Genomic DNA, 14,377 nt, shown 5'->3' with positions numbered 1-14,377 from the left:
GGCAATGATTCTCACTGCAGTTTTGTTTGGTGACTAGTTGCCCAAGCAATGTTGCAGTAACTGATGAGGAATAAATTATTCACAACTCATGTCTTACAGCTGCCTGTGGCATTAAGAGAAGTAAAGATAACACAGAGGTATTAAATAAAATCATTTAATAAAACTGATCAAAATATTTTACATGACAGACAAAAGAACAAACTCTCCATGGCTGCTGCTTTGCAGAGGAATGCGTGTGTAACCGGCCTGTCCTGCCACTGGCCTTCATGTGCGCACACACACACTGCGGCGTGCAGCACCTCACAGTCCCAGCTGTACCAGTGTTAAAGGGATAGTTCAACATTTTGGCAAATTGGCCCATTGCCAATATCCCTATAGTTTTAGGAGTAGGTTCGTTATATTTAATTGTTGGTGCAAGCAATTTTTAGAACGGCGGAGCAGAGCCGTGAGCTGCTCAGAGCTACGCTACGGAGGCTAATGGTATATTCATGCAAAACCGCTGATGTGCGTTCCTGTCAGGGGCAGTTTTTCAGCAAGCAATTTCCCTCGAAAACAACTCTGTCTGGTAACGTTGTGTTATTATCTCATAGCGTGGTGAATGTGCAGGTCACAACTTGTCCACCAGAGCGTTTTGGAGTTGTTGGATTGTGTATTTGATGAGTTTGATGAGGGAAACCAAGAAATCCCATTAGCCTCCGTAGCGTAGCTCTGAGCAGCTCACAGCTCTGCTCCGCCGTTCTAAAAATACACAACACTGACAATTAAAGGTAATGAACCTACTGCTAAAACTATAGGGATTATGGCAATGGGCCAATTTGCCAAAATGTTGAACTATCCCTTTAAAGCAGAAATGTGGTGCAGCTCTGCTCAGCCAGCGTTGGTTAACAGAGGAAGCCTTCAGAGGTTCACTTCAGCAGGTGTCTCAGCTGGTCCTGCAGGTTTTTAGAGTGTTCCACACTGGAGGAAGGAGACAAGCACACAACAGTGAGAGGCAGCGCACGTCATCAGTGTGTGTGTTATGGCTCACTGAGGAGACAGTGATGTCAGTGTTTAGACTTACTTCTTCTGGATGGCCTCCTGCCTGAGTGACAGACAGACAGACAGACTATATTTAGTTTGGACAAAAGACGATGAGCTACACATTATCAATGCTGACTGATACTCACTGGTACTGTAAATGTGTGGTGATAATGGACATCTTTCTCAGACTCTGGAAGACACAACATTATGATGGCGGATTAAAAGAACCAGACAGACAATAATAATGAATGTTACCTCTCAGAGACTGAGAACAACCCTGTGTGACTGCACCTTTGTGTTAAAGCTGTTAAAGTTCACAAATAAAAAGGTTTGATTCAATTTCAATTTCAATTTCAAAAACGTTATTATCCACAGAGTAAATTCCTCTTTGGTTTCACCATAGACATGTCTCACAAAACAGAACACAATGACACAGTAAAAAACATTTCAAGGATAATATATAATATATATATATACAGTACAGGTCAATAGTTTGGACACACACCTTCTCATTCAATGTGTTTTCTTTATTCTCACTGAAGGCACCAAAACTATGAATGAACACATGTGGAATTAACAAAAAAGTGTGAAATAACTGAAAACACGTATTTTCTTCTTTGTCTTCTCTTTCTTCTTTTCTTCTTCCTCTCCTTCTTCCTCCTCCTCCTCCTCCTCCTCTATCTCTGCCAATTCTAGTTTCTTCAAAGTAGCCACCCTTTGCTCTGATTACTGCTTTGCACACTCTTGGCATTCTCTTGATGAGCTTCAAGAGATGAACCTGACCTGAAAATGGTTTTCACTTCACATGTGTGCCTTGTCAGGGTTCATTAGTGGAATTTCAGTGAGAATCTACAATGTAAATAGTCATGAAAATAAAGGAAATGCATTGAGTGTGTCCAAACTTTTGGCCTGTACTGTATAAAATAGCCTATGGCAGTAACTGTACTTCACACATCACACATTCAAGTAGGCCCACATAATTTCATAAAGCACACCACAGTACGAACCTGCTGTGCAGGGAAACCCTCAGCAAAGGAAAAAACAGGAGTAAACAGAGTACCTAGCTACCGCATTCTGATCTTATTTATTGCGTTGACAGCTTCTGGGACAAAGGGCTTTTTGTATAGGCTCCTCCAGACTGCACTTCAGTGTCCATAGGGCAGAATGACCCCAACTGCCCCCAATGTATCATTGGTTTATGAATGTGAGAGTGTGTGTGTGGTAGAAAAGCACTGCATGAGTAAGAAAAGTGTGCCTATTGGTAAACAGGAACTAGCCTACATATATTAATATCTAATAAAGTGCAGACACGAGACCATTTGCACCTGTTCATACTCACATCTTCAGAGTGCAGGATGGCGTCCTCCTGGATCACCATGTTTCTTGCTGCTTGACCAAGAAGCTGAAGAAGAGAAATGTGCAGCAATGTGGATCAATTCATGATTTTTAATATCGTATCAATGTGACAGTCATTTTCTCCTTAGAACTAGTTTAAACTCAGCTCAGAGAGTGGAACAGGAAATCTGAAAAGCCTCAAACAAACATAGACTGTAAGCAAACAAATGATAAATAGACACCAGTCTGACTGCAGAGCTGTGAAGCTGTCTTCTGCACTGGCTTCCGGGTTTCATGATTAGACCAACGCTACCATTGGTCTACGTTTTAATCATTTAACTAATCGTTACATGCGTCTATCTGGCGTTTAGCTACATTAAACCTTGTTACATTAAAAAACCTGGTTACAGAGCCTCGTTAACGTTGTTCTCTTTATCAAGTTAACGAAAACAAACCCTTAAGCTCTAGTGTCAAAATTAAATTCCTGTCACCAGAGTCCGTGCCTGGGGCTTTTATTTTGAAAACAGAGTCGCTACCCGGGCGAAGCTTCCGGTTCTTTCTCCGCGTATCAGCGTTCCTATCTTTGTTCCGAGGAAAACAGATAAACCCTCTCGTGTCGCCTCACCTCCTGACTGCGGGAGCCCTTCAGCACCTGACGGGTCAACGCTATCACATCCCCGCTGCAGGAGCCCACCTTGTCGGATAATAAACCTTTGACAGACTGGCCGAACCGCGGCTGAGACTCCACTGACGCCATTTTCTGTTTTGGTTTAGCGACGGCGAGCGACTAGGGTCAAAAGACACAGCAAGGCGTCCGAGAAAATCGCGCCAAATACTAACTTTCAGACCAGAAAAAAAATCAATACTATAAATTTTAGGTTGATAAATTAACTCTCTGTTGTATTATCACTCGCACGTAATGTGAAGAGTTCACTATTAAACCTAGCTACTGATTCACCTCATTCATTGTTACAAATCATCTATTTTACTCACAGAAATTCTCAAAGAAGCATGTCCTTGTAAATGATGCTTGTTTTTTGTTTTGTTTTTTTGCAAATTGCAACAACACAGCCTAATCAGTATTGTTGGGCGTTTTGTAGCAACAACAACACTGAGAAGCTCACTGTTTACTGAAGGATGGCTGAGGTGGGTCACTGTTTGGTTGTGGCATCACAAAGTCACAGATGGTCCTGGCAGCATTTTAAGATTTTTATTTATTTTATTTTATTTTTTTCATTTTTACATGTGATCTGTGTTCATTTTTTCTGGTTTCTCGTTTGAAACAAATTTGACAAATCTGACTTTCTCAGTAGTAATATGGAACATAGACCTGCTTTATAATTTAAACATATATTAACTTCTCAATTTGCAGCTTCCAATATGGGTGATGGTGTATCACATCTTGTGCACATTAAGGTGGTGTGTCCAAAATGTAAGTGCCTTGTAAACTTGTACTTCAATACAACAATGTAATTAGTGTAAATATTCTTCCTGTATTTTGCAAGGAGCCAATAAATTAAGTGTTGCCTTATCTTGTTTAAATTGGCACCGCCTTACATGTTCACAGTCAAGGATGTGGCATTGAAGGAGCAGCATAAAAGCATGTCACTGCAGCAGCTCAGGGCCGTCCCGCACAACTCTCTCTCTGTGATGCTTGGCCTCCGCTGATCCCACACCACTCTGTCAGAGTCCCTCTGCTGCTGCCATGGATTGGCTTCTGTGTCTGTGTGCATGTTTGGCTGTGGCTCTGGCCTTGTTAGCAGTGCAGTTAAGGCTCAGATCATCCATGCGTGGCCCCCAGGAGCCACCACGCCTCCCGGCTCTACCCCTGATTGGCAGTCTGCTGAGTTTGCGAAGCCCTCACCCTCCTCATGTACTCTTCAAAGAACTGCAGGGCAAATACGGACAGACGTACTCTCTGATGATGGGCTCCCACGCTGCCGTCATTGTGAACCAGTACAAAGACGCCAAGGAAGTTCTCCTGAAGAAAGGGAAAATATTTGCAGGAAGACCCAGAACTGTGGGTATACCTCTTCTTCAATGTCTTCTTCTCCTTCTCAGCAGCAGTGATCACTGATGTTTTCTCCTTTTCCATCCCTGTCCTGTGCGATGAAGGTGACCACAGACATTCTGACCAGAGATGGGAAAGACATAGCGTTTGGAGACTACAGTGCTACCTGGAGGTTCCACAGGAAAATAGTCCACGGAGCTCTGTGCATGTTTGGAGATGGCTCTGCCTCCCTCGAGAAGATCAGTGAGTACAGCAAACAGTGTTGGTGATGAGTGGTGGAGGTTCTGTCTAAAACAGATGATCAGTTAAAGGGATAGTAGCATTTTTTTAAGTGGGGTTGTATGATCTACAAATAGCCCCTAAGTACTTTAATTGCAGTAAAAGACTCTCTACACTCCTCCCGTTAGCAACGCCAGCCCATAGCCCTGCCCAGAGATTTACAACATACAGTGTTGTGAACAGACCCAAAGAAACGGCCTATTTTCACGGCCTAAAAGAGGTTTTACCTGAAAAAAAAAAAACACAGTTCCATTGTTCACTATAATATCATTTTTTCCAGCCCTTCAAAGTGCAGGAAAAACGCAGTTTTTAACCAAATCACGTATCCCTCCACCCAGGGTTAGCGCCCGCCGATCAGCAGTTGGTTAGGTCCAAATAAAAACTGTGTTTTTCCTGCACTTTGAAGGGCTGGAAAAAATTATATTATAGCAAACAATGGAACGGTGTATTTTTTTCCAGGTAAAACCTATTTTAGGCCACGAAAATAGGTCGTTTCTTTGGGTCTGTTCACAACACTGTAGCCTATGTTGTAAATCTCTGGGCAGGGCTATGGGCTGGCGTTGCTAACGGGAGGAGTGTAGAGAGTCTTCTACTGCAATTAAAGTACTTAGGGGCTATTTGTAGATCATACAACCCCACTAAAAAAGAAAATGCTACTATCCCTTTAAAGCATCAGTTTTCTATCTGCAAACCAAAACTTATCTATGGAATAATTTGAAAGTGTGTAAGGAAGAACTCAACAGACTCGAGCTGTGAAGCTGGAACATCACTGTAACACTGTTTCATGTTTTCATGTCTGACAGTTAAAACTGGTGACATGTAAAAACTGAGCAGAGAGACAGTGAAAGCTGTTACCAATGCTTGATTATAGAGGAGGACGTGACTATCTCCTGGAGACAGTACGAGTGTAAACTCAGTCAACATCGAACCAGTAGAAAGTACCAGGACTATGATGGAGGCATAAGAGCTGTTCTTATGTCATTATGTTTATCAATGTTAACATGTCAGCATTATTACAATAGAAAATTAGTGTTTTAATGAGAATAAAATACAATCAGTTCCTAAAATATTATCCAAAATGCTACATACATGTTTCTGTAATAATTCAGTCAATATAACATCACAATAGCAGGTGTTATTCTGCAGCATGAGTAGGCTACTATACTTTTGATATTTAGTGTGCTTTCCATGTTTGATTCTGACAGGTAAAAAGAATGAACTGAAATACTTTATTGTCATTCACGTAGGCTACAAAGCGATGCACAGAACAACATTTCATTGCATTTGTTTCTCCAACGGCAGTGTTGTCATTGATAATAATAAAAATAGATAAAATAGAGTTAAAAAGGCAGGAGTGCAAATAAATATATAGATAAATAGAGTGAAAATACCAAGTATAAAGTGCAGTTTGAATTAAAAGGTGCTTGAGTTCAGCAGTCTTATGGCATGGGGGATGAAACTGTCGCAGAACTTGGCTGTTGGATAATCCATGCTGGGGATGTGTGTTGTCCCTGATGATAGAATACATGACTGAAATGTGAACTTCTCAGTTTTATTGACTGTGCATTGCACTTCTGCTATCTCACTGTGGTGTGCACAACTTAAAGGAGCAGCCTGGTGATATTCTTTATTTTTATGATTTTCAATAATTCATCACATAAAAACTTGTAAGTCCCCTCTGTAGTTTCTATCTCATTCCTCTCTCTGTGGCTCCCAAGTATTAAGATTAAGTGTCAGTGAGTGATCATGGTCTGTCCCCCCTTGTCCTGCTCAGTCTGTGCAGAGGCCCAGTCTCTGTGCTCGGTCCTGTCTGAGGCAGCAGCTGCTGGACTGTCCCTGGACCTGTCTCCTGAGCTGACTCGAGCCGTCACCAACGTGATCTGCGCGCTCTGCTTCAACTCCTCCTACCGCAGGGGAGACCCCGAGTTCGAGGCCATGCTGCAATACAGCCAGGGCATCGTGGACACTGTGGCAAAGGACAGCCTGGTGGACATCTTCCCCTGGTTACAGGTAGACAACACCAACAACACATTAGTACACAATGTGCAGTCTCTGTATTTACCTCGAAAACAACTCCATCTCGTAAAGTTCTGTTATTATCTCATAACGTGGTGAATGTGCAGGTCACAACTTGTCCACCAGAGCGTTGTGGAGTTGTTGGATTGTGTATTTGATGAGTTTGATGAGGGAAACCAAGAAATTCCATTTAGCCTTTGTAGCGTAGCTCTGAGCAGCTCGTGGCTCTGCTCTGCCATTCTAAAAATAGCTTGCACCACTTGCACATTTGAAGCTGGAGAAATTGAGGTATTCCTCTTAAGGCTGTACTCAGAAATTCTACAATGTGTGGCAGCCATTTATTGATTATTTTAATGATAAATGTTCTGTGCCTGCACAAGATAACGATAACCCTGATGCTTAACCCCCCGCCTCCCCGTTGTAGTAATGTGTATTGTTGTTTTTTTGTCTTTGATTGTTTTGTTGTTCAGTTGATGTGTGGTCGTATAAGTACGTAATAATTGTTGAATTGTTGCATTGCTGAATTGTTGAATGGTTATTTGAATATATAAAAATAGCTTGCACCGACAATTAAAGGTAACAAACCTACTCCTAAAACTATAGGGATTATGGCAATGGGTCAATTTGCAAAAATGTTGAACTATCCCTTTAAAAACCGGCAGATAAGAGGCCTGTCTGATGTGTTGAGGCAGATCGTTCCATAGTTTTGGAGCTGCAACAGCAAAGGCACGTTGAGGTTAACTGGTGATTGTAGGTGTGAATGTGAATATGTTTATCTGTGTGTCTCGGCCCTGTCCCCTGTCCTTATATCAGCTGGGTTCAGTCAAACCTCATCAGTGTCTGTCTCTCCGTCCATCACAGGTTTTTCCCAATGCAGACCTGAGTCTTCTAAAGCAGTGTGTTTCAATCAGAGACCAACTCCTGCAGAAGAAATACGATGAACACAAGGTAGAGTCTTCTCTCAACATTACATTCCTCTACTCAACATGTGTGTTTGCTCCATGATCACTGTCACGATACACCGATGCTACTTGAGAGTATCAGTGTGTGTGTGTGTGTACCGTACACTGACATGCTTGCCCCCTTGCCCTCCCAGGCAGATTACAGCGACCATGTGCAGAGGGACCTGCTGGACGCCCTGCTGAGAGCCAAACGCAGCGCCGAGAACAACAACACGGCAGAGGTCGGCGCCGAGTCCGTGGGGCTCAGCGAAGACCACCTCCTCATGACTGTAGGAGACATCTTTGGAGCCGGCGTGGAAACCACCACCACCGTGCTCAAGTGGGCCGTCATCTACCTCATCCATCACCCACAGGTGAGTCCAGGCAATCTAGCTCATTTTGGACCCAAAAATAGAACTCATTGTAACAGAATGTTTTTCACCATACATCATTTCTATGAGGAAAACAATACAACCCAATGGGGCTTTTTTCCCTTTACTGCTATCACAATGTACAAGTTTCTTTTAAAATGAATTTGAATATGCAAATGAGCAATACTAATGGAATATGCCCAAAATACATCCAAATAGGCTTGTTTTTTTTTCCTTTACTCCCACCACAATGAAAAGTAACATTTTTTGTATTACAAGTTTCTTGGAAAATTAATTTGAATATGCAAATGAGCTCAACACTAATTGAGTTATGGTCAAGAAGCCATAAAGCCGCAAGCAGCAAAAACAGGAGCCAAATAACTAAGTTCTTAGTCCCGCTCATATGTAGTTGAACATAACATCACACACAGTCGTTGAATACTTTAATGTATTCTGACTTTCTTCTGATGTTCTCTGCAAATTGGGGGGAAAGTCGTTAGGTAAGGCTTGTTCGCTAATAAAAGATGGATTTTGAAAGCTACTGGAGACAAGACTGTGCAATCAATTCTCAAGGTCAATATAAGTCTGTTTGTGGCAACTAGTGACCCAGGTAAGTGTGGCAAGTGACTTCAGATTGTATGCATAGGTTAACTTACTGAATGGACATGAATGTGTTAGTTATTTGGCCCCTGTTTTTGCTGCTTGCGGCTTTATGGCTTCTTGACTTTAAGTCAATAAGTGTTGAGTTCATTTACACAACTTTAAGCATTTCATGTGTAAAGTTTCAGTGATCATTGTGGGAGTAAAGGAGAAAAAAAGCCTATTTGGGTGTATTTTGGTCATATTCCATTTGTGTATTGCTCATTTGCATATTCATAGGCTATCCATTTTCAAAGAAACTTGTAATACAAAAATTTTTACATTTCATAGATACTTTCATTGTGTAAAGTTGCATTGCGCTAGCAGTAAAGGAAAAAAAATAGCCCCATTGGGGTGTATTGTGGTCTGGGCTTATTGGCACCATACTGTAGACTTTATACAGTAAATCAGTCTTGGATTGATGAGAATTAAACATATTTCTCCAACTAGGATTTCTTAGGACTTTTAGTATGTTGTTCTGGACACCTCATAGAAATGATGTAGGGTGAAAAACATTCTGTTAGTTAGTTCTGTTAATTAGTCTGTCGGAAAACACTATTTTGTCTGGACCAGAGGGCGGGGCGAGCAGCAGGGCACGGTGCCCCTGGTGTATAGAGTCTTGGTGATGTTGTCCAGTCATGTAGCTGTTGTGGAAATGTCTAAGCCTGCCTGCGGAGAGTCAAAAAACATGGCAGTCTAGTAGCTCAGGGTGGTGCCCACTAAGTAGCTGTTGCAGCCCCTTCTTTTACTGACTTCTTTTCCTCTGGCAATCACCTTACAGTCATAGGATAAGATACAGGCAATGAAGCAATCAAGATACAACACATGTTTCTCAGATGTTACCCTACAGGCATATACAATACTGTCATAACAAGTCACATGGTTATCTTGTGGTCAACTGATCATTCTCACTTCCTACAGATGGTTTAACACACCAGGGTACAATAGGTTACACTAATCACTCTAACAGACTTCCACAGAATAAGACTCCACCAAAATTTCCACCACATAGCCACAGATTACACAGTTACAAATGGAGACATGATGTTCAAACAAGCCTTCTATAGGCTGGACTGGGAGTGTCACATTTTGACACAGGTGATGGACCTCAAGTCAAATCTACATTCAAGGCAGTGATGCCAAACTCCAATTATGTTCAGGAAATACAGGTCATTGAAAAGGACAAGAGGTCATCTCAGTCCTAGGGAAAGAACACAACACAAAGAAAAATAACAAAACAGCCAAACCAAACAAATTGAAACTGGTCGTCTTTGTATGAGCCAAGAACTGAAGACCCTGAAGCTGCAGTTCCTCTGGTGTCCACTCGATGTCGCTATGACCCCACTATGTAACAGACTATGTAGTGGCTGGCACTAGTTTATCTTGGAGAGGATGCACCTTCCCTATGTTTTTATTGTGATGCTAACCCAAAGTCATCTGTTCCACCTTTATGGTCCATGGAGAGCCCAGTAGTTCAGTTCTTCTCCCTCTGTGAGTCTTGCTTACAGTTTTGTGAGTAATTCAAGAGATTAAAAATTTTAGATTTAGTTTTATTTTATTTTAATTGAACCTTTATTTATCCAGGTAAAATGCTTGAGATAGATAGATAGATAGATAGATAGATAGATAGATAGATAGATAGATAGATAGATAGATAGATAGATAGATAGATAGATAGATAGATAGATAGATAGATAGATTTATTGTCTGCCCCAAAGGGTAGCATAAATTTGTAATTTGTAATAGATAGCCTACTTTATTTATCCCGAAGGAAATTCAGTTTCTCAGCTGCACAATAAACAACATCATTCAACAGCAAGACATAAAATAGTAAAAATTAGTGCATTGAGAATAGAATAAATAAAAAACAATAAATAACCCATGGTAATAATTTAAAAAAAAATAAAAAAATGCAGGATTGCAGTAGAAAGTGCAAGTACATAACAAATTGTCATTTACAAACATGACCTGGCCAAGAGTCTCCAGCAAAAATAAACCTTACACTATACAAATATCAACAACAATAGTATGCAACAAACAAAATACACATGTCAAATGACGATAAGAGGAAATTATTTATGATTTCTGAAAGAAATCTGCTCCCCCCCTCCTCTCTGCAGAAGCCTGGTGGTGGTGTCACAGATGCCTCACCCTCAGCAGTTGTTACCACAACGTGTCTGTAGCACTGTATGTCAGGAAATAAGCTGCTGCACAACGGCTTGGGAGAGAAAAGTCTGTGTTTACGACCTGTGAAATTCATGGAGGGCGACCTCATAGCTGTCGAGTCAAGTGCAAACATGAACCTTTGCTACATGTAACCCCACTCCCTCCCCACGCTCGCTGCCCGCTGTCTGATACAGGCTGAAAAACAACATTATTTTGGAATTTATATCCTCCTCAGGTGCAGAGGCGTATCCAGGAGGAGCTGGACAGTAAGGTGGGGGCAGGCCGGTCCCCCCAGCTGAGCGACAGAGGAAGCCTGCCCTACCTGGAGGCCACCATCAGGGAGGTGTTACGGATCCGCCCCGTGGCCCCTCTGCTCATCCCGCATGTGGCCCTCAGTGACACCAGGTAGGCTCAGCTCAGCTCCACAGCGCTCGTCCAAGTCCATGTCCATACGTTAAAGGGATAGTTTTAGAGCTGTGAGAATTTTCAGAGTCCTCCGTTCCTTCTCTGAGTTACGGGGGGGTCCACGCAGCAGTATTTGTCCATATAATGGTTGTCAATGGATACCAACTTTCTTCGTCCAAAAAGACACACCAAAAAACATCCAAATACCTCCATACTGCTCGTCTGTAATGTCCCTCTTGTATTGAAGCCCCGACATGAGAAATTGTTCCGAAAAAAATCTAAGTCTATATTTCAAGCTTGTTTGTAGTGGAAGCTCCCAGTGTCTCGGTTCACTGCTCTTCCTATGTCAGTGCAAATCACGCGACTGGTGGAACAATTTCTCATGTTGGGGCTTCATTACAAGAGGGACATTACAGATGAGCAGTATGGAGGTATTTGGATGTTTTTTGGTGTGTCTTTTTGGACGAAGAAAGTTGGTATCCATTTGTAACCATTATATGGACAAATACTGCTGCGCGGACCCCCCCGTAACTCAGAGAAGGGACGGAGGACTCTGAAAATTCTCACAGCTCTTAGTCGACATGAGGGTGAGTAGATAATGAGTGAAATTTTAATTTTGGGTGAACTATCCCTTTAAACTGACGACTCCTCCTGTGTCTCTGTGCTGCTCTGTAGCATCGGGGACTTCAGTGTGAGGAAGGGGACTCGAGTCATCATCAACCTGTGGTCTCTGCACCACGATGAGAAGGAATGGAAAAACCCCGAGCTCTTTGACCCCGGTGAGAGGAAGCTTCATTATATTAGAGGAGCTCATTGAGCCGTTCTGGCCTCTGGCAAATAAATACAGACTGCTTCATATTCTTTTAACCTGACGTCGTCAAAGAACCTCATTAACGATGACAATATAAAAGAGGAAGCCCTCTCTGGCCACTCTTATTGTTATTAAGGAACATGACCTCATCATCTTCCTGAGCCACCTCAATTATCCAGGGATTAAAGGTCTCAGTGGAGGAAAAACATCCTGAGACTGAAACTCTACGTGACGATCAGTATGTTGAGAAAGTCATAAACTCAATCGTGTCTAGAGCTTGTTGGATGTCCCCTGTGAAATTTCAGCTACACACAAGACAGTAAAGCAGTGGCTCCCAACATTTTTTGGCTTTTGACTCCATTGTGACATCACAAATTTCTGGCGACCCCGGGATCACATGCAGTCAAGTGATGTCAGTCAGGATGCGCCAGCTCAGATATTTTTATATGCTGCATTTAATTTGAAATTGATTTATATTCGAAGTATAGAATAGGAGTTGTTTAAGATTGTGTGTGGTGTTTTTAATCATAATTTTAAAAAGAATAATAATTACTGTAATAATTTAAAAAATATATTTCATTTCACATTTCACAACATTTCAGGCGACCCTATTTGAATTCCAGGTAACCCCACATGGGGTCTCGACCCCAAGGTTGAAAAACACTGCAGTAAAGTATCAGCAACAGCAATGAGTCTTTTCAGACAACCTCAATTACTCAAGATAATCCAGACTTCACATGAAACATAAAAAGTTGTTTCAGCTCACTTCACCTTAAATTGTCATTGTCATTGTCATTGTAGTGAACACTGAGATATCGATAAACTATTTATTGCCAAGACTTTGCCTTGGCTTAAATAAACCTAAAAAATATAAACATGTATAAAGGCACAGGAGGAACAAAAATACTACATACAAAGGTACCAAAAACACTATTTACCGGAAAATATAGGCTATATATCCCAAAAAAAAAAAGAAAAAAAAAAGTTGCATTTAGGATAAAATACGAATAAAACTAAACTCTGTGAATAGTTAAAAAAGAAATATAAAATATAACAGAGCAGCTGTTTCACTCTTACTCAATGGAACTCAGAGTTTTTATATTTTTGTTTCATAGAAACATCAGATTGTGGGGATGCTCGATGGTTGGGTGGTTAAAGGAATAGTTCACCAAAAAATGAAATTCACCCTCATGCTGATGAATACTCCGGAGTAGTTTTTTATTCCTCAAAGTGCATTTGGAGACCCTGGAGGCCGGTTCGTAGTCCAACCAAAACTTTACATGAGAGTAATAGCACCTAAAAATGTCCATAAAACTACACAAAAACCATTTAATATTCCTCCACACTGCTCGTCCACTGCAATCCAAGTGTCCTGAAGGAAATAGTCCAGAGTTTACTGGAAACAACGTCATTTAGGACATTTTTACAGCCTAAACAGTCCTGAATTTCATTTTTTGGTGAACTATTCCTTTAAGAGCACATCCCATGTTTGCATCACCCAATGCAGTGATCACCGGATCAATTCCCGACTCTTTACTGTGTGTCGTTCCCCCAGTCTTTCTCCCCAGCTTCCTGTCCCTCTCCACTGCTCTGTCAATTAAAGGAAAAAATGCCCCAAAATATCTATAAATGTCAGATTGAACTGTTTCTCATACGTGGATCAGATCTGATGAGAGCCATCAGCTGAACTCTGCACATGAGGTCTGGTCGTGTTGCTTTGACTCACATCCCCGTCTTCATCCTCCTCTGCAGGTCGCTTCTTGAACAGCGACGGGACGGGTCTGTCCATCCCCTCGCCCAGCTACCTGCCGTTCGGGGCGGGGATCAGGGTGTGTCTGGGCGAGGCCTTGGCTAAGATGGAGCTCTTCCTCTTCCTGTCCTGGATCCTGCAGCACTTCACGCTCTCCGTCCCACCGGGCCACGCTCTGCCCAGTCTAGAGGGGAAGTTCGGCGTAGTCCTGCAGCCGGCCAAGTACAAAGTGAACGCCACGCCCCGACCTGGCTGGGAGAGCAGCAGCTGCCAGGCATGTTGAGACCGACACAGCAGTGAACTGGACATATAAGTCACATCTGTATGCACAAGAGTTATTATTTAACACTTAATTATTTTCCATAGTTCTCAACACGATTGGTGGATACAGTTTGTATTCGTACAAGTTCTCTGCTACTCTACACTGGTAGTAGCCTACAGTTAATGTTTCATAGGAGAAACTCCTCTCTATCCACAGACTTGTGATTCATAAATATTTATCACCTCTGCCCAGTGATCAGGACACGTCAGAGTTGATACTATATGAGACACATGCCCTCACAGATGAGTCTCGTCACTACAACAGATCACAGTGACAGAAAGGAACTGTCTCAAAGAAACCTGACAGAAACA

The 14,377-nt window shown here is 41.9% G+C and overlaps 2 protein-coding genes across 2 annotated transcripts; one reads left to right on the top strand and one right to left on the bottom strand.

Annotated features, from left to right (window-relative positions):
• Positions 1 to 852: 852 nt before the first annotated feature.
• On the bottom strand, positions 853 to 3,135 carry borcs7 (BLOC-1 related complex subunit 7). The gene is made up of 5 exons (XM_083988486.1): positions 2,981 to 3,135; positions 2,360 to 2,422; positions 1,167 to 1,210; positions 1,061 to 1,081; positions 853 to 957 (listed from the first exon to the last, which is right to left on the bottom strand). Exons 1-5 carry the CDS (start codon positions 3,110 to 3,112, stop codon positions 906 to 908), a joined length of 312 nt encoding a protein of 103 aa, XP_083844612.1. The 5' UTR covers positions 3,113 to 3,135; the 3' UTR covers positions 853 to 905.
• Positions 3,136 to 4,060: 925 nt separating this feature from the next.
• cyp17a1 (cytochrome P450, family 17, subfamily A, polypeptide 1) lies at positions 4,061 to 14,027 on the top strand (the record flags this gene model as incomplete). Its single annotated transcript, XM_083987600.1, has 8 exons — positions 4,061 to 4,375; positions 4,471 to 4,609; positions 6,420 to 6,655; positions 7,523 to 7,609; positions 7,758 to 7,976; positions 11,014 to 11,183; positions 11,859 to 11,962; positions 13,747 to 14,027. 8 exons carry the CDS (start codon positions 4,061 to 4,063, stop codon positions 14,025 to 14,027), a joined length of 1,551 nt encoding a protein of 516 aa, XP_083843726.1.
• Between the last annotated feature and the right edge of the window lie 350 nt (positions 14,028 to 14,377).

The sequence above is a fragment of the Trachurus trachurus genome (assembly GCF_905171665.1).
Source record: "Trachurus trachurus genome assembly, chromosome: 15".
Classification (NCBI taxonomy): domain Eukaryota; kingdom Metazoa; phylum Chordata; class Actinopteri; order Carangiformes; family Carangidae; genus Trachurus; species Trachurus trachurus.
This window is presented reverse-complemented; position numbering and strand designations above follow the sequence as displayed.